The following is a 23244-nucleotide window of genomic DNA, read 5'->3' as shown; positions in this document are numbered from 1 at the left end:
TGTTTTTTTAAAACTAGCTTGGCACCTCCCTCGCTGTATAAAAGCGGCCCTCACCCCGCCCCCCCCCCCCCCCCCCATTCCCGACAAAAGTCTCGTTATGGCGGAATCGATGAAGCGAGCTCGTCAAATTGTTAAACTGGTAAAGTTGTTACCTCCCTCTTCACTTGTCATTGTGGAACATGTAACCTTCAGCGGGAGAAGGTTCTGGCAAAGTGAGACTGGTAACCGGTGACACTCCTCAGGAGGTTCCTATAGTTTAGCTATTATCATTTATCCTTCCATTTGTCCTTCGTGGGCCTCTGTAGTGCAGTGGCTTTGCTGTGTGTTATTTACAAATGTGTTGCGGTTTCTGTGGCCCTCTAGTGGTCTGAAAATTCCGTTTACTGCAGCTTTCAGGAAATATATGTCTCCTCTCCTTTCTTTCAGATGTGCTGTGATCTCCTCTATCCCAGCTGGCAATTCTCACACCTTCCAGTGCAGTGGAATGGAGGGTCGTTATGTCAGCATTGTGATTCCAGGCAGGAAAGAGTACCTGACACTGTGTGAGGTGGAGGTTTATGGGCACTCCATTGGGGATGCTGTTCCAAAAGGTAGGTACTACTGTCCTCACTGAATAATGCTGTAACAATTCACTAAGATAATAATTACAATTCTGAAAATGTGTTCATCACAAATGTCATAATACAACCAGTCTGTATTTTATGTACATAAAATCTTCAGATACGAAGATGATACTGTATATTTCTCTAACATTTGTTCTTTATGCTACTGAAAAGCCATGACCAATCATTTGTTGAAGACTCATTGGTTGTCTCCCCCCCCCCCCTCTTTGTTATTGATTTTCATACTTTTATCAAGGTGTAAATTTGGCACATGGTGGAAATGTAGCTCAGTCTTCAGTATATGGCAGCGGAGTACCTAAAAGAGCCATTGATGGGAATCGAGCTAGCATCTGGCGACAGGGCTCCTGCACCCACACAAAGCATGAATTAAAACCATGGTGGAGACTGGACCTCCAGAATACTTATAAAGTCACCTATGTCACCATCACCAACAGAAAAGACTGTTGTCATACAAGACTCAATGGAGCTGAGATCCGCATCGGAAACTCTCTGAAAAATAATGGAAACGGCAATCCTAGGTAAGATATTACAATTTGAATGAGTAATTCCTCTGTTGCTGTGCTAAGACTAGGGTTTGTACTTTTCAACCTTTTGATGTTAATTCCAATACAACTGCACATAAATGTCTGCATGATTCCCATATGACAGTGCATTTGTGGTACCTCAGTTGGAATTATCAGTATATCACAAGGACAAATCCTAGGAATCTAAAGTGTTTGTAAAGGAACATGTGTATTAGCTAACAGAGGGTTAACAATTAGTGCTAGACATGTACCCCTGAGGTTAGTGTCACAGGTGGAATAAGTGTATTTACGATGTCCATCCGGGTAAGGGATGCAATCCAAGAGCAATGTGGTTGGCAGGTAAGGGTTGGAGTTTTTTAACACGGGTTTGTTTTTTTATTTCTGAGCCATTAGTGCACTTAATTCCTGCATGATTCCCTTGACTTTGTTGTATAGATGAATCACTCACGAGGACTCTCGACAGGAACTGTTGTGCGTTTGTATGGTGATGCGTGTATTAAACCTGTAATATGCCATATCAGACCTAATGACCGCTTGTTGTCAAATTCCACTCCTACCGGGCCATTCAGTAGCTTTTTGTTTTTTTAAAACTAGCTTGGCACCTCCCTCGCTGTATAAAAGCGGCCCTCACCCCGCCCCCCCCCCCCCCCCCCCATTCCCGACAAAAGTCTCGTTATGGCGGAATCGATGAAGCGAGCTCGTCAAATTGTTAAACTGCTAAAGTTGTTACCTCCCTCTTCACTTGTCATTGTGGAACATGTAACCTTCAGCGGGAGAAGGTTCTGGCAAAGTGAGACTGGTAACCGGTGACACTCCTCAGGAGGTTCCTATAGTTTAGCTATTATCATTTATCCTTCCATTTGTCCTTCGTGGGCCTCTGTAGTGCAGTGGCTTTGCTGTGTGTTATTTACAAATGTGTTGCGGTTTCTGTGGCCCTCTAGTGGTCTGAAAATTCCGTTTATTGCAGCTTTCAGGAAATATATGTCTCCTCTCCTTTCTTTCAGATGTGCTGTGATCTCCTCTATCCCAGCTGGCAATTCTCACACCTTCCAGTGCAATGGAATGGAGGGTCGTTATGTCAGCATTGTGATTCCAGGCAGGAAAGAGTACCTGACACTGTGTGAGGTGGAGGTTTATGGGCACTCCATTGGGGATGCTGTTCCAAAAGGTAGGTACTACTGTCCTCACTGAATAATGCTGTAACAATTCACTAAGATAATAATTACAATTCTGAAAATGTGTTCATCACAAATGTCATAATACAACCAGTCTGTATTTTATGTACATAAAATCTTCAGATACGCAGATGATACTGTATATTTCTCTAACATTTGTTCTTTATGCTCCTGAAAAGCCATGACCAATCATTTGTTGAAGACTCATTGGTTGTCTCCCCCCCCCCCTCTTTGTTATTGATTTTCATACTTTTATCAAGGTGTAAATTTGGCACATGGTGGAAATGTAGCTCAGTCTTCAGTATATGGCAGCGGAGTACCTAAAAGAGCCATTGATGGGAATCGACCTAGCATCTGCACCCACACAAAGCATGAATTAAAACCATGGTGGAGACTGGACCTCCAGAATACTTATAAAGTCAACTATGTCACCATCACCAACAGAAAAGACTGTTGTCATACAAGACTCAATGGAGCTGAGATCCGCATCGGAAACTCTCTGAAAAATAATGGAAACGGCAATCCTAGGTAAGATATTACAATTTGAATGAGTAATTCCTCTGTTGCTGTGCTAAGACTAGGGTTTGTACTTTTCAACCTTTTGATGTTAATTCCAATACAACTGCACATAAATGTCTGCATGATTCCCATATGACAGTGCATTTGTGGTACCTCAGTTGGAATTATCAGTATATCACAAGGACAAATCCTAGGAATCTAAAGTGTTTGTAAAGGAACATGTGTATTAGCTAACAGAGGGTTAACAATTAGTGCTAGACATGTACCCCTGAGGTTAGTGTCACAGGTGGAATAAGTGTATTTACGATGTCCATCCGGGTAAGGGATGCAATCCAAGAGCAATGTGGTTGGCAGGTAAGGGTTGGAGTTTTTTAACACGGGTTTGTTTTTTTATTTCTGAGCCATTAGTGCACTTAATTCCTGCATGATTCCCTTGACTTTGTTGTATAGATGAATCACTCACGAGGACTCTCGACAGGAACTGTTGTGCGTTTGTATGGTGATGCGTGTATTAAACCTGTAATATGCCATATCAGACCTAATGACCGCTTGTTGTCAAATTCCACTCCTACCGGGCCATTCAGTAGCTTTTTGTTTTTTTAAAACTAGCTTGGCACCTCCCTCGCTGTATAAAAGCGCCCCCCCCCCCGCCCCCCCCCCCCCCCCCCATTCCCGACAAAAGTCTCGTTATGGCGGAATCGATGAAGCGAGCTCGTCAAATTGTTAAACTGGTAAAGTTGTTACCTCCCTCTTCACTTGTCATTGTGGAACATGTAACCTTCAGCGGGAGAAGGTTCTGGCAAAGTGAGACTGGTAACCGGTGACACTCCTCAGGAGGTTCCTATAGTTTAGCTATTATCATTTATCCTTCCATTTGTCCTTCGTGGGCCTCTGTAGTGCAGTGGCTTTGCTGTGTGTTATTTACAAATGTGTTGCGGTTTCTGTGGCCCTCTAGTGGTCTGAAAATTCCGTTTATTGCAGCTTTCAGGAAATATATGTCTCCTCTCCTTTCTTTCAGATGTGCTGTGATCTCCTCTATCCCAGCTGGCAATTCTCACACCTTCCAGTGCAATGGAATGGAGGGTCGTTATGTCAGCATTGTGATTCCAGGCAGGAAAGAGTACCTGACACTGTGTGAGGTGGAGGTTTATGGGCACTCCATTGGGGATGCTGTTCCAAAAGGTAGGTACTACTGTCCTCACTGAATAATGCTGTAACAATTCACTAAGATAATAATTACAATTCTGAAAATGTGTTCATCACAAATGTCATAATACAACCAGTCTGTATTTTATGTACATAAAATCCTCAGATACGCAGATGATACTGTATATTTCTCTAACATTTGTTCTTTATGCTCCTGAAAAGCCATGACCAATCATTTGTTGAAGACTCATTGGTTGTCTCCCCCCCCCCCCCCCCCCTCTTTGTTATTGATTTTCATACTTTTATCAAGGTGTAAATTTGGCACATGGTGGAAATGTAGCTCAGTCTTCAGTATATGGCAGCGGAGTACCTAAAAGAGCCATTGATGGGAATCGAGCTAGCATCTGGCGACAGGGCTCCTGCACCCACACAAAGCATGAATTAAAACCATGGTGGAGACTGGACCTCCAGAATACTTATAAAGTCACCTATGTCACCATCACCAACAGAAAAGACTGTTGTCATACAAGACTCAATGGAGCTGAGATCCGCATCGGAAACTCTCTGAAAAATAATGGAAACGGCAATCCTAGGTAAGATATTACAATTTGAATGAGTAATTCCTCTGTTGCTGTGCTAAGACTAGGGTTTGTACTTTTCAACCTTTTGATGTTAATTCCAATACAACTGCACATAAATGTCTGCATGATTCCCATATGACAGTGCATTTGTGGTACCTCAGTTGGAATTATCAGTATATCACAAGGACAAATCCTAGGAATCTAAAGTGTTTGTAAAGGAACATGTGTATTAGCTAACAGAGGGTTAACAATTAGTGCTAGACATGTACCCCTGAGGTTAGTGTCACAGGTGGAATAAGTGTATTTACGATGTCCATCCGGGTAAGGGATGCAATCCAAGAGCAATGTGGTTGGCAGGTAAGGGTTGGAGTTTTTTAACACGGGTTTGTTTTTTTATTTCTGAGCCATTAGTGCACTTAATTCCTGCATGATTCCCTTGACTTTGTTGTATAGATGAATCACTCACGAGGACTCTCGACAGGAACTGTTGTGCGTTTGTATGGTGATGCGTGTATTAAACCTGTAATAGGCGATATCAGACTTAATGACCGCTTGTTGTCAAATTCCACTCCTACCGGGCCATTCAGTAGCTTTTTGTGCAACATGTAACCTTCAGCGGGAGAAGGTTCTGGCAAAGTGAGACTGGTAACCGGTGACACTCCTCAGGAGGTTCCTATAGTTTAGCTATTATCATTTATCCTTCCATTTGTCCTTCGTGGGCCTCTGTAGTGCAGTGGCTTTGCTGTGTGTTATTTACAAATGTGTTGCGGTTTCTGTGGCCCTCTAGTGGTCTGAAAATTCCGTTTATTGCAGCTTTCAGGAAATATATGTCTCCTCTCCTTTCTTTCAGATGTGCTGTGATCTCCTCTATCCCAGCTGGCAATTCTCACACCTTCCAGTGCAATGGAATGGAGGGTCGTTATGTCAGCATTGTGATTCCAGGCAGGAAAGAGTACCTGACACTGTGTGAGGTGGAGGTTTATGGGCACTCCATTGGGGATGCTGTTCCAAAAGGTAGGTACTACTGTCCTCACTGAATAATGCTGTAACAATTCACTAAGATAATAATTACAATTCTGAAAATGTGTTCATCACAAATGTCATAATACAACCAGTCTGTATTTTATGTACATAAAATCCTCAGATACGCAGATGATACTGTATATTTCTCTAACATTTGTTCTTTATGCTCCTGAAAAGCCATGACCAATCATTTGTTGAAGACTCATTGGTTGTCTCCCCCCCCCCCCCCCTCTTTGTTATTGATTTTCATACTTTTATCAAGGTGTAAATTTGGCACATGGTGGAAATGTAGCTCAGTCTTCAGTATATGGCAGCGGAGTACCTAAAAGAGCCATTGATGGGAATCGAGCTAGCATCTGGCGACAGGGCTCCTGCACCCACACAAAGCATGAATTAAAACCATGGTGGAGACTGGACCTCCAGAATACTTATAAAGTCACCTATGTCACCATCACCAACAGAAAAGACTGTTGTCATACAAGACTCAATGGAGCTGAGATCCGCATCGGAAACTCTCTGAAAAATAATGGAAACGGCAATCCTAGGTAAGATATTACAATTTGAATGAGTAATTCCTCTGTTGCTGTGCTAAGACTAGGGTTTGTACTTTTCAACCTTTTGATGTTAATTCCAATACAACTGCACATAAATGTCTGCATGATTCCCATATGACAGTGCATTTGTGGTACCTCAGTTGGAATTATCAGTATATCACAAGGACAAATCCTAGGAATCTAAAGTGTTTGTAAAGGAACATGTGTATTAGCTAACAGAGGGTTAACAATTAGTGCTAGACATGTACCCCTGAGGTTAGTGTCACAGGTGGAATAAGTGTATTTACGATGTCCATCCGGGTAAGGGATGCAATCCAAGAGCAATGTGGTTGGCAGGTAAGGGTTGGAGTTTTTTAACACGGGTTTGTTTTTTTATTTCTGAGCCATTAGTGCACTTAATTCCTGCATGATTCCCTTGACTTTGTTGTATAGATGAATCACTCACGAGGACTCTCGACAGGAACTGTTGTGCGTTTGTATGGTGATGCGTGTATTAAACCTGTAATAGGCGATATCAGACTTAATGACCGCTTGTTGTCAAATTCCACTCCTACCGGGCCATTCAGTAGCTTTTTGTGCAACATGTAACCTTCAGCGGGAGAAGGTTCTGGCAAAGTGAGACTGGTAACCGGTGACACTCCTCAGGAGGTTCCTATAGTTTAGCTATTATCATTTATCCTTCCATTTGTCCTTCGTGGGCCTCTGTAGTGCAGTGGCTTTGCTGTGTGTTATTTACAAATGTGTTGCGGTTTCTGTGGCCCTCTAGTGGTCTGAAAATTCCGTTTATTGCAGCTTTCAGGAAATATATGTCTCCTCTCCTTTCTTTCAGATGTGCTGTGATCTCCTCTATCCCAGCTGGCAATTCTCACACCTTCCAGTGCAATGGAATGGAGGGTCGTTATGTCAGCATTGTGATTCCAGGCAGGAAAGAGTACCTGACACTGTGTGAGGTGGAGGTTTATGGGCACTCCATTGGGGATGCTGTTCCAAAAGGTAGGTACTACTGTCCTCACTGAATAATGCTGTAACAATTCACTAAGATAATAATTACAATTCTGAAAATGTGTTCATCACAAATGTCATAATACAACCAGTCTGTATTTTATGTACATAAAATCTTCAGATACGCAGATGATACTGTATATTTCTCTAACATTTGTTCTTTATGCTCCTGAAAAGCCATGACCAATCATTTGTTGAAGACTCATTGGTTGTCTCCCCCCCCCCCCCCTCTTTGTTATTGATTTTCATGCTTTTATCAAGGTGTAAATTTGGCACATGGTGGAAATGTAGCTCAGTCTTCAGTATATGGCAGCGGAGTACCTAAAAGAGCCATTGATGGGAATCGAGCTAGCATCTGGCGACAGGGCTCCTGCACCCACACAAAGCATGAATTAAAACCATGGTGGAGACTGGACCTCCAGAATACTTATAAAGTCACCTATGTCACCATCACCAACAGAAAAGACTGTTGTCATACAAGACTCAATGGAGCTGAGATCCGCATCGGAAACTCTCTGAAAAATAATGGAAACTGCAATCCTAGGTAGGATATTACAATTTGAATGAGTAATTCCTCTGTTGCTGTGCTAAGACTAGGGTTTGTACTTTTCAACCTTTTGATGTTAATTCCAATACAACTGCACATAAATGTCTGCATGATTCCCATATGACAATGCATTTGTGGTACCTCAGTTGGAATTATCAGTATATCACAAGGACAAATCCTAGGAATCTAAAGTGTTTGTAAAGGAACATGTGTATTAGCTAACAGAGGGTTAACAATTAGTGCTAGACATGTACCCCTGAGGTTAGTGTCACAGGTGGAATAAGTGTATTTACGATGTCCATCCGGGTAAGGGATGCAATCCAAGAGCAATGTGGTTGGCAGGTAAGGGTTGGAGTTTTTTAACACGGGTTTGTTTTTTTATTTCTGAGCCATTAGTGCACTTAATTCCTGCATGATTCCCTTGACTTTGTTGTATAGATGAATCACTCACGAGGACTCTCGACAGGAACTGTTGTGCGTTTGTATGGTGATGCGTGTATTAAACCTGTAATATGCCATATCAGACCTAATGACCGCTTGTTGTCAAATTCCACTCCTACCGGGCCATTCAGTAGCTTTTTGTTTTTTTAAAACTAGCTTGGCACCTCCCTCGCTGTATAAAAGCGGCCCTCACCCCGCCCCCCCCCCCCCCCCCATTCCCGACAAAAGTCTCGTTATGGCGGAATCGATGAAGCGAGCTCGTCAAATTGTTAAACTGCTAAAGTTGTTACCTCCCTCTTCACTTGTCATTGTGGAACATGTAACCTTCAGCGGGAGAAGGTTCTGGCAAAGTGAGACTGGTAACCGGTGACACTCCTCAGGAGGTTCCTATAGTTTAGCTATTATCATTTATCCTTCCATTTGTCCTTCGTGGGCCTCTGTAGTGCAGTGGCTTTGCTGTGTGTTATTTACAAATGTGTTGCGGTTTCTGTGGCCCTCTAGTGGTCTGAAAATTCCGTTTATTGCAGCTTTCAGGAAATATATGTCTCCTCTCCTTTCTTTCAGATGTGCTGTGATCTCCTCTATCCCAGCTGGCAATTCTCACACCTTCCAGTGCAATGGAATGGAGGGTCGTTATGTCAGCATTGTGATTCCAGGCAGGAAAGAGTACCTGACACTGTGTGAGGTGGAGGTTTATGGGCACTCCATTGGGGATGCTGTTCCAAAAGGTAGGTACTACTGTCCTCACTGAATAATGCTGTAACAATTCACTAAGATAATAATTACAATTCTGAAAATGTGTTCATCACAAATGTCATAATACAACCAGTCTGTATTTTATGTACATAAAATCTTCAGATACGCAGATGATACTGTATATTTCTCTAACATTTGTTCTTTATGCTCCTGAAAAGCCATGACCAATCATTTGTTGAAGACTCATTGGTTGTCTCCCCCCCCCCCCCCTCTTTGTTATTGATTTTCATACTTTTATCAAGGTGTAAATTTGGCACATGGTGGAAATGTAGCTCAGTCTTCAGTATATGGCAGCGGAGTACCTAAAAGAGCCATTGATGGGAATCGAGCTAGCATCTGGCGACAGGGCTCCTGCACCCACACAAAGCATGAATTAAAACCATGGTGGAGACTGGACCTCCAGAATACTTATAAAGTCACCTATGTCACCATCACCAACAGAAAAGACTGTTGTCATACAAGACTCAATGGAGCTGAGATCCGCATCGGAAACTCTCTGAAAAATAATGGAAACGGCAATCCTAGGTAAGATATTACAATTTGAATGAGTAATTCCTCTGTTGCTGTGCTAAGACTAGGGTTTGTACTTTTCAACCTTTTGATGTTAATTCCAATACAACTGCACGTAAATGTCTGCATGATTCCCATATGACAGTGCATTTGTGGTACCTCAGTTGGAATTATCAGTATATCACAAGGACAAATCCTAGGAATCTAAAGTGTTTGTAAAGGAACATGTGTATTAGCTAACAGAGGGTTAACAATTAGTGCTAGACATGTACCCCTGAGGTTAGTGTCACAGGTGGAATAAGTGTATTTACGATGTCCATCCGGGTAAGGGATGCAATCCAAGAGCAATGTGGTTGGCAGGTAAGGGTTGGAGTTTTTTAACACGGGTTTGTTTTTTTATTTCTGAGCCATTAGTGCACTTAATTCCTGCATGATTCCCTTGACTTTGTTGTATAGATGAATCACTCACGAGGACTCTCGACAGGAACTGTTGTGCGTTTGTATGGTGATGCGTGTATTAAACCTGTAATATGCCATATCAGACCTAATGACCGCTTGTTGTCAAATTCCACTCCTACCGGGCCATTCAGTAGCTTTTTGTTTTTTTAAAACTAGCTTGGCACCTCCCTCGCTGTATAAAAGCGGCCCTCACCCCGCCCCCCCCCCCCCCATTCCCGACAAAAGTCTCGTTATGGCGGAATCGATGAAGCGAGCTCGTCAAATTGTTAAACTGGTAAAGTTGTTACCTCCCTCTTCACTTGTCATTGTGGAACATGTAACCTTCAGCGGGAGAAGGTTCTGGCAAAGTGAGACTGGTAACTGGTGACACTCCTCAGGAGGTTCCTATAGTTTAGCTATTATCATTTATCCTTCCATTTGTCCTTCGTGGGCCTCTGTAGTGCAGTGGCTTTGCTGTGTGTTATTTACAAATGTGTTGCGGTTTCTGTGGCCCTCTAGTGGTCTGAAAATTCCGTTTATTGCAGCTTTCAGGAAATATATGTCTCCTCTCCTTTCTTTCAGATGTGCTGTGATCTCCTCTATCCCAGCTGGCAATTCTCACACCTTCCAGTGCAATGGAATGGAGGGTCGTTATGTCAGCATTGTGATTCCAGGCAGGAAAGAGTACCTGACACTGTGTGAGGTGGAGGTTTATGGGCACTCCATTGGGGATGCTGTTCCAAAAGGTAGGTACTACTGTCCTCACTGAATAATGCTGTAACAATTCACTAAGATAATAATTACAATTCTGAAAATGTGTTCATCACAAATGTCATAATACAACCAGTCTGTATTTTATGTACATAAAATCTTCAGATACGCAGATGATACTGTATATTTCTCTAACATTTGTTCTTTATGCTCCTGAAAAGCCATGACCAATCATTTGTTGAAGACTCATTGGTTGTCTCCCCCCCCCCCCCTCTTTGTTATTGATTTTCATACTTTTATCAAGGTGTAAATTTGGCACATGGTGGAAATGTAGCTCAGTCTTCAGTATATGGCAGCGGAGTACCTAAAAGAGCCATTGATGGGAATCGAGCTAGCATCTGGCGACAGGGCTCCTGCACCCACACAAAGCATGAATTAAAACCATGGTGGAGACTGGACCTCCAGAATACTTATAAAGTCACCTATGTCACCATCACCAACAGAAAAGACTGTTGTCATACAAGACTCAATGGAGCTGAGATCCGCATCGGAAACTCTCTGAAAAATAATGGAAACTGCAATCCTAGGTAGGATATTACAATTTGAATGAGTAATTCCTCTGTTGCTGTGCTAAGACTAGGGTTTGTACTTTTCAACCTTTTGATGTTAATTCCAATACAACTGCACATAAATGTCTGCATGATTCCCATATGACAATGCATTTGTGGTACCTCAGATGGAATTATCAGTATATCACAAGGACAAATCCTAGGAATCTAAAGTGTTTGTAAAGGAACATGTGTATTAGCTAACAGAGGGTTAACAATTAGTGCTAGACATGTACCCCTGAGGTTAGTGTCAAAGGTGGAATAAGTGTATTTACGATGTCCATCCGGGTAAGGGATGCAATCCAAGAGCAATGTGGTTGGCAGGTAAGGGTTGGAGTTTTTTAACACGGGTTTGTTTTTTTATTTCTGAGCCATTAGTGCACTTAATTCCTGCATGATTCCCTTGACTTTGTTGTATAGATGAATCACTCACGAGGACTCTCGACAGGAACTGTTGTGCGTTTGTATGGTGATGCGTGTATTAAACCTGTAATATGCCATATCAGACCTAATGACCGCTTGTTGTCAAATTCCACTCCTACCGGGCCATTCAGTAGCTTTTTGTTTTTTTAAAACTAGCTTGGCACCTCCCTCGCTGTATAAAAGCGGCCCTCACCCCGCCCCCCCCCCCATTCCCGACAAAAGTCTCGTTATGGCGGAATCGATGAAGCGAGCTCGTCAAATTGTTAAACTGCTAAAGTTGTTACCTCCCTCTTCACTTGTCATTGTGGAACATGTAACCTTCAGCGGGAGAAGGTTCTGGCAAAGTGAGACTGGTAACCGGTGACACTCCTCAGGAGGTTCCTATAGTTTAGCTATTATCATTTATCCTTCCATTTGTCCTTCGTGGGCCTCTGTAGTGCAGTGGCTTTGCTGTGTGTTATTTACAAATGTGTTGCGGTTTCTGTGGCCCTCTAGTGGTCTGAAAATTCCGTTTATTGCAGCTTTCAGGAAATATATGTCTCCTCTCCTTTCTTTCAGATGTGCTGTGATCTCCTCTATCCCAGCTGGCAATTCTCACACCTTCCAGTGCAATGGAATGGAGGGTCGTTATGTCAGCATTGTGATTCCAGGCAGGAAAGAGTACCTGACACTGTGTGAGGTGGAGGTTTATGGGCACTCCATTGGGGATGCTGTTCCAAAAGGTAGGTACTACTGTCCTCACTGAATAATGCTGTAACAATTCACTAAGATAATAATTACAATTCTGAAAATGTGTTCATCACAAATGTCATAATACAACCAGTCTGTATTTTATGTACATAAAATCTTCAGATACGCAGATGATACTGTATATTTCTCTAACATTTGTTCTTTATGCTCCTGAAAAGCCATGACCAATCATTTGTTGAAGACTCATTGGTTGTCTCCCCCCCCCCCCCCCTCTTTGTTATTGATTTTCATACTTTTATCAAGGTGTAAATTTGGCACATGGTGGAAATGTAGCTCAGTCTTCAGTATATGGCAGCGGAGTACCTAAAAGAGCCATTGATGGGAATCGAGCTAGCATCTGGCGACAGGGCTCCTGCACCCACACAAAGCATGAATTAAAACCATGGTGGAGACTGGACCTCCAGAATACTTATAAAGTCACCTATGTCACCATCACCAACAGAAAAGACTGTTGTCATACAAGACTCAATGGAGCTGAGATCCGCATCGGAAACTCTCTGAAAAATAATGGAAACGGCAATCCTAGGTAAGATATTACAATTTGAATGAGTAATTCCTCTGTTGCTGTGCTAAGACTAGGGTTTGTACTTTTCAACCTTTTGATGTTAATTCCAATACAACTGCACGTAAATGTCTGCATGATTCCCATATGACAGTGCATTTGTGGTACCTCAGTTGGAATTATCAGTATATCACAAGGACAAATCCTAGGAATCTAAAGTGTTTGTAAAGGAACATGTGTATTAGCTAACAGAGGGTTAACAATTAGTGCTAGACATGTACCCCTGAGGTTAGTGTCACAGGTGGAATAAGTGTATTTACAATGTCCATCCGGGTAAGGGATGCAATCCAAGAGCAATGTGGTTGGCAGGTAAGGGTTGGAGTTTTTTAACACGGGTTTGTTTTTTTATTTCTGAGCCATTAATGCACTTAATTCCTGCATGATTCCCTTGACTTTGTTGTATAGATGAATCACTCACGAGGACTCTCGACAGGAACTGTTGTGCGTTTGTATGGTGATGCGTGTATTAAACCCGTAATATGCCATATCAGACATAATGACCGCTTGTTGTCAAATTCCACTCCTACCGGGCCATTCAGTAGCTTTTTGTTTTTTTAAAACTAGCTTGGCACCTCCCTCGCTGTATAAAAGCGGCCCTCACCCCGCCCCCCCCCCCCCCATTCCCGACAAAAGTCTCGTTATGGCGGAATTGATGAAGCGAGCTCGTCAAATTGTTAAACTGGTAAAGTTGTTACCTCCCTCTTCACTTGTCATTGTGGAACATGTAACCTTCAGCGGGAGAAGGTTCTGGCAAAGTGAGACTGGTAACCGGTGACACTCCTCAGGAGGTTCCTATAGTTTAGCTATTATCATTTATCCTTCCATTTGTCCTTCGTGGGCCTCTGTAGTGCAGTGGCTTTGCTGTGTGTTATTTACAAATGTGTTGCGGTTTCTGTGGCCCTCTAGTGGTCTGAAAATTCCGTTTATTGCAGCTTTCAGGAAATATATGTCTCCTCTCCTTTCTTTCAGATGTGCTGTGATCTCCTCTATCCCAGCTGGCAATTCTCACACCTTCCAGTGCAATGGAATGGAGGGTCGTTATGTCAGCATTGTGATTCCAGGCAGGAAAGAGTACCTGACACTGTGTGAGGTGGAGGTTTATGGGCACTCCATTGGGGATGCTGTTCCAAAAGGTAGGTACTACTGTCCTCACTGAATAATGCTGTAACAATTCACTAAGATAATAATTACAATTCTGAAAATGTGTTCATCACAAATGTCATAATACAACCAGTCTGTATTTTATGTACATAAAATCTTCAGATATGCAGATGATACTGTATATTTCTCTAACATTTGTTCTTTATGCTCCTGAAAAACCATGACAATCATTTGTTGAAGACTCATTGGTTGTCTCCCCCCCCCTCTTTGTTATTGATTTTCATACTTTTATCAAGGTGTAAATTTGGCACATGGTGGAAATGTAGCTCAGTCTTCAGTATATGGCAGCGGAGTACCTAAAAGAGCCATTGATGGGAATCGAGCTAGCATCTGGCGACAGGGCTCCTGCACCCACACAAAGCATGAATTAAAACCATGGTGGAGACTGGACCTCCAGAATACTTATAAAGTCACCTATGTCACCATCACCAACAGAAAAGACTGTTGTCATACAAGACTCAATGGAGCTGAGATCCGCATCGGAAACTCTCTGAAAAATAATGGAAACGGCAATCCTAGGTAAGATATTACAATTTGAATGAGTAATTCCTCTGTTGCTGTGCTAAGACTAGGGTTTGTACTTTTCAACCTTTTGATGTTAATTCCAATACAACTGCACATAAATGTCTGCATGATTCCCATATGACAGTGCATTTGTGGTACCTCAGTTGGAATTATCAGTATATCACAAGGACAAATCCTAGGAATCTAAAGTGTTTGTAAAGGAACATGTGTATTAGCTAACAGAGGGTTAACAATTAGTGCTAGACATGTACCCCTGAGGTTAGTGTCACAGGTGGAATAAGTGTATTTACGATGTCCATCCGGGTAAGGGATGCAATCCAAGAGCAATGTGGTTGGCAGGTAAGGGTTGGAGTTTTTTAACACGGGTTTGTTTTTTTATTTCTGAGCCATTAGTGCACTTAATTCCTGCATGATTCCCTTGACTTTGTTGTATAGATGAATCACTCACGAGGACTCTCGACAGGAACTGTTGTGCGTTTGTATGGTGATGCGTGTATTAAACCTGTAATATGCCATATCAGACCTAATGACCGCTTGTTGTCAAATTCCACTCCTACCGGGCCATTCAGTAGCTTTTTGTTTTTTTAAAACTAGCTTGGCACCTCCCTCGCTGTATAAAAGCGGCCCTCACCCCCCCCCCCCCCCCCCCATTCCCGACAAAAGTCTCGTTATGGCGGAATCGATGAAGCGAGCTCGTCAAATTGTTAAACTGCTAAAGTTGTTACCTCCCTCTTCACTTGTCATTGTGGAACATGTAACCTTCAGCGGGAGAAGGTTCTGGCAAAGTGAGACTGGTAACCGGTGACACTCCTCAGGAGGTTCCTATAGTTTAGCTATTATCATTTATCCTTCCATTTGTCCTTCGTGGGCCTCTGTAGTGCAGTGGCTTTGCTGTGTGTTATTTACAAATGTGTTGCGGTTTCTGTGGCCCTCTAGTGGTCTGAAAATTCCGTTTATTGCAGCTTTCAGGAAATATATGTCTCCTCTCCTTTCTTTCAGATGTGCTGTGATCTCCTCTATCCCAGCTGGCAATTCTCACACCGTCCAGTGCAATGGAATGGAGGGTCGTTATGTCAGCATTGTGATTCCAGGCAGGAAAGAGTACCTGACACTGTGTGAGGTGGAGGTTTATGGGCACTCCATTGGGGATGCTGTTCCAAAAGGTAGGTACTACTGTCCTCACTGAATAATGCTGTAACAATTCACTAAGATAATAATTACAATTCTGAAAATGTGTTCATCACAAATGTCATAATACAACCAGTCTGTATTTTATGTACATAAAATCTTCAGATACGCAGATGATACTGTATATTTCTCTAACATTTGTTCTTTATGCTCCTGAAAAGCCATGACCAATCATTTGTTGAAGACTCATTGGTTGTCTCCCCCCCCCCCCCTCTTTGTTATTGATTTTCATACTTTTATCAAGGTGTAAATTTGGCACATGGTGGAAATGTAGCTCAGTCTTCAGTATATGGCAGCGGAGTACCTAAAAGAGCCATTGATGGGAATCGAGCTAGCATCTGGCGACAGGGCTCCTGCACCCACACAAAGCATGAATTAAAACCATGGTGGAGACTGGACCTCCAGAATACTTATAAAGTCACCTATGTCACCATCACCAACAGAAAAGACTGTTGTCATACAAGACTCAATGGAGCTGAGATCCGCATCGGAAACTCTCTGAAAAATAATGGAAACTGCAATCCTAGGTAGGATATTACAATTTGAATGAGTAATTCCTCTGTTGCTGTGCTAAGACTAGGGTTTGTACTTTTCAACCTTTTGATGTTAATTCCAATACAACTGCACATAAATGTCTGCATGATTCCCATATGACAATGCATTTGTGGTACCTCAGATGGAATTATCAGTATATCACAAGGACAAATCCTAGGAATCTAAAGTGTTTGTAAAGGAACATGTGTATTAGCTAACAGAGGGTTAACAATTAGTGCTAGACATGTACCCCTGAGGTTAGTGTCAAAGGTGGAATAAGTGTATTTACGATGTCCATCCGGGTAAGGGATGCAATCCAAGAGCAATGTGGTTGGCAGGTAAGGGTTGGAGTTTTTTAACACGGGTTTGTTTTTTTATTTCTGAGCCATTAGTGCACTTAATTCCTGCATGATTCCCTTGACTTTGTTGTATAGATGAATCACTCACGAGGACTCTCGACAGGAACTGTTGTGCGTTTGTATGGTGATGCGTGTATTAAACCTGTAATATGCCATATCAGACCTAATGACCGCTTGTTGTCAAATTCCACTCCTACCGGGCCATTCAGTAGCTTTTTGTTTTTTTAAAACTAGCTTGGCACCTCCCTCGCTGTATAAAAGCGGCCCTCACCCCGCCCCCCCCCCCATTCCCGACAAAAGTCTCGTTATGGCGGAATCGATGAAGCGAGCTCGTCAAATTGTTAAACTGCTAAAGTTGTTACCTCCCTCTTCACTTGTCATTGTGGAACATGTAACCTTCAGCGGGAGAAGGTTCTGGCAAAGTGAGACTGGTAACCGGTGACACTCCTCAGGAGGTTCCTATAGTTTAGCTATTATCATTTATCCTTCCATTTGTCCTTCGTGGGCCTCTGTAGTGCAGTGGCTTTGCTGTGTGTTATTTACAAATGTGTTGCGGTTTCTGTGGCCCTCTAGTGGTCTGAAAATTCCGTTTATTGCAGCTTTCAGGAAATATATGTCTCCTCTCCTTTCTTTCAGATGTGCTGTGATCTCCTCTATCCCAGCTGGCAATTCTCACACCTTCCAGTGCAATGGAATGGAGGGTCGTTATGTCAGCATTGTGATTCCAGGCAGGAAAGAGTACCTGACACTGTGTGAGGTGGAGGTTTATGGGCACTCCATTGGGGATGCTGTTCCAAAAGGTAGGTACTACTGTCCTCACTGAATAATGCTGTAACAATTCACTAAGATAATAATTACAATTCTGAAAATGTGTTCATCACAAATGTCATAATACAACCAGTCTGTATTTTATGTACATAAAATCTTCAGATACGCAGATGATACTGTATATTTCTCTAACATTTGTTCTTTATGCTCCTGAAAAGCCATGACCAATCATTTGTTGAAGACTCATTGGTTGTCTCCCCCCCCCCCTCTTTGTTATTGATTTTCATACTTTTATCAAGGTGTAAATTTGGCACATGGTGGAAATGTAGCTCAGTCTTCAGTATATGGCAGCGGAGTACCTAAAAGAGCCATTGATGGGAATCGAGCTAGCATCTGGCGACAGGGCTCCTGCACCCACACAAAGCATGAATTAAAACCATGGTGGAGACTGGACCTCCAGAATACTTATAAAGTCACCTATGTCACCATCACCAACAGAAAAGACTGTTGTCATACAAGACTCAATGGAGCTGAGATCCGCATCGGAAACTCTCTGAAAAATAATGGAAACGGCAATCCTAGGTAAGATATTACAATTTGAATGAGTAATTCCTCTGTTGCTGTGCTAAGACTAGGGTTTGTACTTTTCAACCTTTTGATGTTAATTCCAATACAACTGCACATAAATGTCTACATGATTCCTATATGACAATGCATTTGTGGTACCTCAGTTGGAATTATCAGTATATCACAAGGACAAATCCTAGGAATCTAAAGTGTTTGTAAAGGAACATGTGTATTAGCTAACAGAGGGTTAACAATTAGTGCTAGACATGTACCCCTGAGGTTAGTGTCACAGGTGGAATAAGTGTATTTACAATGTCCATCCGGGTAAGGGATGCAATCCAAGAGCAATGTGGTTGGCAGGTAAGGGTTGGAGTTTTTTAACACGGGTTTGTTTTTTTATTTCTGAGCCATTAATGCACTTAATTCCTGCATGATTCCCTTGACTTTGTTGTATAGATGAATCACTCACGAGGACTCTCGACAGGAACTGTTGTGCGTTTGTATGGTGATGCGTGTATTAAACCCGTAATATGCCATATCAGACATAATGACCGCTTGTTGTCAAATTCCACTCCTACCGGGCCATTCAGTAGCTTTTTGTTTTTTTAAAACTAGCTTGGCACCTCCCTCGCTGTATAAAAGCGGCCCTCACCCCGCCCCCCCCCCCCCATTCCCGACAAAAGTCTCGTTATGGCGGAATTGATGAAGCGAGCTCGTCAAATTGTTAAACTGGTAAAGTTGTTACCTCCCTCTTCACTTGTCATTGTGGAACATGTAACCTTCAGCGGGAGAAGGTTCTGGCAAAGTGAGACTGGTAACCGGTGACACTCCTCAGGAGGTTCCTATAGTTTAGCTATTATCATTTATCCTTCCATTTGTCCTTCGTGGGCCTCTGTAGTGCAGTGGCTTTGCTGTGTGTTATTTACAAATGTGTTGCGGTTTCTGTGGCCCTCTAGTGGTCTGAAAATTCCGTTTATTGCAGCTTTCAGGAAATATATGTCTCCTCTCCTTTCTTTCAGATGTGCTGTGATCTCCTCTATCCCAGCTGGCAATTCTCACACCTTCCAGTGCAATGGAATGGAGGGTCGTTATGTCAGCATTGTGATTCCAGGCAGGAAAGAGTACCTGACACTGTGTGAGGTGGAGGTTTATGGGCACTCCATTGGGGATGCTGTTCCAAAAGGTAGGTACTACTGTCCTCACTGAATAATGCTGTAACAATTCACTAAGATAATAATTACAATTCTGAAAATGTGTTCATCACAAATGTCATAATACAACCAGTCTGTATTTTATGTACATAAAATCTTCAGATACGCAGATGATACTGTATATTTCTCTAACATTTGTTCTTTATGCTCCTGAAAAGCCATGACCAATCATTTGTTGAAGACTCATTGGTTGTCTCCCCCCCCCCCTCTTTGTTATTGATTTTCATACTTTTATCAAGGTGTAAATTTGGCACATGGTGGAAATGTAGCTCAGTCTTCAGTATATGGCAGCGGAGTACCTAAAAGAGCCATTGATGGGAATCGACCTAGCATCTGCACCCACACAAAGCATGAATTAAAACCATGGTGGAGACTGGACCTCCAGAATACTTATAAAGTCAACTATGTCACCATCACCAACAGAAAAGACTGTTGTCATACAAGACTCAATGGAGCTGAGATCCGCATCGGAAACTCTCTGAAAAATAATGGAAACGGCAATCCTAGGTAAGATATTACAATTTGAATGAGTAATTCCTCTGTTGCTGTGCTAAGACTAGGGTTTGTACTTTTCAACCTTTTGATGTTAATTCCAATACAACTGCACATAAATGTCTGCATGATTCCCATATGACAGTGCATTTGTGGTACCTCAGTTGGAATTATCAGTATATCACAAGGACAAATCCTAGGAATCTAAAGTGTTTGTAAAGGAACATGTGTATTAGCTAACAGAGGGTTAACAATTAGTGCTAGACATGTACCCCTGAGGTTAGTGTCACAGGTGGAATAAGTGTATTTACGATGTCCATCCGGGTAAGGGATGCAATCCAAGAGCAATGTGGTTGGCAGGTAAGGGTTGGAGTTTTTTAACACGGGTTTGTTTTTTTATTTCTGAGCCATTAGTGCACTTAATTCCTGCATGATTCCCTTGACTTTGTTGTATAGATGAATCACTCACGAGGACTCTCGACAGGAACTGTTGTGCGTTTGTATGGTGATGCGTGTATTAAACCTGTAATATGCCATATCAGACCTAATGACCGCTTGTTGTCAAATTCCACTCCTACCGGGCCATTCAGTAGCTTTTTGTTTTTTTAAAACTAGCTTGGCACCTCCCTCGCTGTATAAAAGCGGCCCTCACCCCGCCCCCCCCCCCCCCCCCCCCCATTCCCGACAAAAGTCTCGTTATGGCGGAATCGATGAAGCGAGCTCGTCAAATTGTTAAACTGGTAAAGTTGTTACCTCCCTCTTCACTTGTCATTGTGGAACATGTAACCTTCAGCGGGAGAAGGTTCTGGCAAAGTGAGACTGGTAACCGGTGACACTCCTCAGGAGGTTCCTATAGTTTAGCTATTATCATTTATCCTTCCATTTGTCCTTCGTGGGCCTCTGTAGTGCAGTGGCTTTGCTGTGTGTTATTTACAAATGTGTTGCGGTTTCTGTGGCCCTCTAGTGGTCTGAAAATTCCGTTTATTGCAGCTTTCAGGAAATATATGTCTCCTCTCCTTTCTTTCAGATGTGCTGTGATCTCCTCTATCCCAGCTGGCAATTCTCACACCTTCCAGTGCAATGGAATGGAGGGTCGTTATGTCAGCATTGTGATTCCAGGCAGGAAAGAGTACCTGACACTGTGTGAGGTGGAGGTTTATGGGCACTCCATTGGGGATGCTGTTCCAAAAGGTAGGTACTACTGTCCTCACTGAATAATGCTGTAACAATTCACTAAGATAATAATTACAATTCTGAAAATGTGTTCATCACAAATGTGATAATACAACCAGTCTGTATTTTATTTACATAAAATCCTCAGATACGCAGATGATACTGTATATTTCTCTAACATTTGTTCTTTATGCTCCTGAAAAGCCATGACCAATCATTTGTTGAAGACTCATTGGTTGTCTCCCCCCCCCCCCCCCTCTTTGTTATTGATTTTCATACTTTTATCAAGGTGTAAATTTGGCACATGGTGGAAATGTAGCTCAGTCTTCAGTATATGGCAGCGGAGTACCTAAAAGAGCCATTGATGGGAATCGAGCTAGCATCTGGCGACAGGGCTCCTGCACCCACACAAAGCATGAATTAAAACCATGGTGGAGACTGGACCTCCAGAATACTTATAAAGTCACCTATGTCACCATCACCAACAGAAAAGACTGTTGTCATACAAGACTCAATGGAGCTGAGATCCGCATCGGAAACTCTCTGAAAAATAATGGAAACGGCAATCCTAGGTAAGATATTACAATTTGAATGAGTAATTCCTCTGTTGCTGTGCTAAGACTAGGGTTTGTACTTTTCAACCTTTTGATGTTAATTCCAATACAACTGCACATAAATGTCTGCATGATTCCCATATGACAGTGCATTTGTGGTACCTCAGTTGGAATTATCAGTATATCACAAGGACAAATCCTAGGAATCTAAAGTGTTTGTAAAGGAACATGTGTATTAGCTAACAGAGGGTTAACAATTAGTGCTAGACATGTACCCCTGAGGTTAGTGTCACAGGTGGAATAAGTGTATTTACGATGTCCATCCGGGTAAGGGATGCAATCCAAGAGCAATGTGGTTGGCAGGTAAGGGTTGGAGTTTTTTAACACGGGTTTGTTTTTTTATTTCTGAGCCATTAGTGCACTTAATTCCTGCATGATTCCCTTGACTTTGTTGTATAGATGAATCACTCACGAGGACTCTCGACAGGAACTGTTGTGCGTTTGTATGGTGATGCGTGTATTAAACCTGTAATATGCCATATCAGACCTAATGACCGCTTGTTGTCAAATTCCACTCCTACCGGGCCATTCAGTAGCTTTTTGTTTTTTTAAAACTAGCTTGGCACCTCCCTCGCTGTATAAAAGCGGCCCTCACCCCGCCCCCCCCCCCCCCCCCCCCCCCCCATTCCCGACAAAAGTCTCGTTATGGCGGAATCGATGAAGCGAGCTCGTCAAATTGTTAAACTGGTAAAGTTGTTACCTCCCTCTTCACTTGTCATTGTGGAACATGTAACCTTCAGCGGGAGAAGGTTCTGGCAAAGTGAGACTGGTAACCGGTGACACTCCTCAGGAGGTTCCTATAGTTTAGCTATTATCATTTATCCTTCCATTTGTCCTTCGTGGGCCTCTGTAGTGCAGTGGCTTTGCTGTGTGTTATTTACAAATGTGTTGCGGTTTCTGTGGCCCTCTAGTGGTCTGAAAATTCCGTTTATTGCAGCTTTCAGGAAATATATGTCTCCTCTCCTTTCTTTCAGATGTGCTGTGATCTCCTCTATCCCAGCTGGCAATTCTCACACCTTCCAGTGCAGTGGAATGGAGGGTCGTTATGTCAGCATTGTGATTCCAGGCAGGAAAGAGTACCTGACACTGTGTGAGGTGGAGGTTTATGGGCACTCCATTGGGGATGCTGTTCCAAAAGGTAGGTACTACTGTCCTCACTGAATAATGCTGTAACAATTCACTAAGATAATAATTACAATTCTGAAAATGTGTTCATCACAAATGTCATAATACAACCAGTCTGTATTTTATGTACATAAAATCTTCAGATACGAAGATGATACTGTATATTTCTCTAACATTTGTTCTTTATGCTACTGAAAAGCCATGACCAATCATTTGTTGAAGACTCATTGGTTGTCTCCCCCCCCCCCTCTTTGTTATTGATTTTCATACTTTTATCAAGGTGTAAATTTGGCACATGGTGGAAATGTAGCTCAGTCTTCAGTATATGGCAGCGGAGTACCTAAAAGAGCCATTGATGGGAATCGAGCTAGCATCTGGCGACAGGGCTCCTGCACCCACACAAAGCATGAATTAAAACCATGGTGGAGACTGGACCTCCAGAATACTTATAAAGTCACCTATGTCACCATCACCAACAGAAAAGACTGTTGTCATACAAGACTCAATGGAGCTGAGATCCGCATCGGAAACTCTCTGAAAAATAATGGAAACGGCAATCCTAGGTAAGATATTACAATTTGAATGAGTAATTCCTCTGTTGCTGTGCTAAGACTAGGGTTTGTACTTTTCAACC

General features: G+C 42.4%; 1 protein-coding gene across 1 annotated transcript in view; it reads left to right on the top strand.

The window, feature by feature from the left end:
* LOC139916426 (uncharacterized) overlaps positions 1–23244 on the top strand; it is a 171555-nt gene that overhangs the window by 112397 nt on the left and 35914 nt on the right. The window contains exons 25-28 of the mRNA XM_078287285.1: positions 7451–7691; positions 15579–15742; positions 17728–18010; positions 19015–19178. Coding sequence (XP_078143411.1) covers positions 7451–7691; positions 15579–15742; positions 17728–18010; positions 19015–19178 — 852 coding nt within the window. The remainder of the gene's footprint in view (positions 1–7450; positions 7692–15578; positions 15743–17727; positions 18011–19014; positions 19179–23244) is intronic.

The sequence above is a fragment of the Centroberyx gerrardi genome, chromosome 12, assembly GCF_048128805.1.
Source record: "Centroberyx gerrardi isolate f3 chromosome 12, fCenGer3.hap1.cur.20231027, whole genome shotgun sequence".
In the NCBI taxonomy this organism is placed as follows: Eukaryota; Metazoa; Chordata; class Actinopteri; order Beryciformes; family Berycidae; genus Centroberyx; species Centroberyx gerrardi.
Note: the sequence above shows the minus strand (reverse complement) of the source record. Positions and strands in the feature narration are given on the sequence as shown.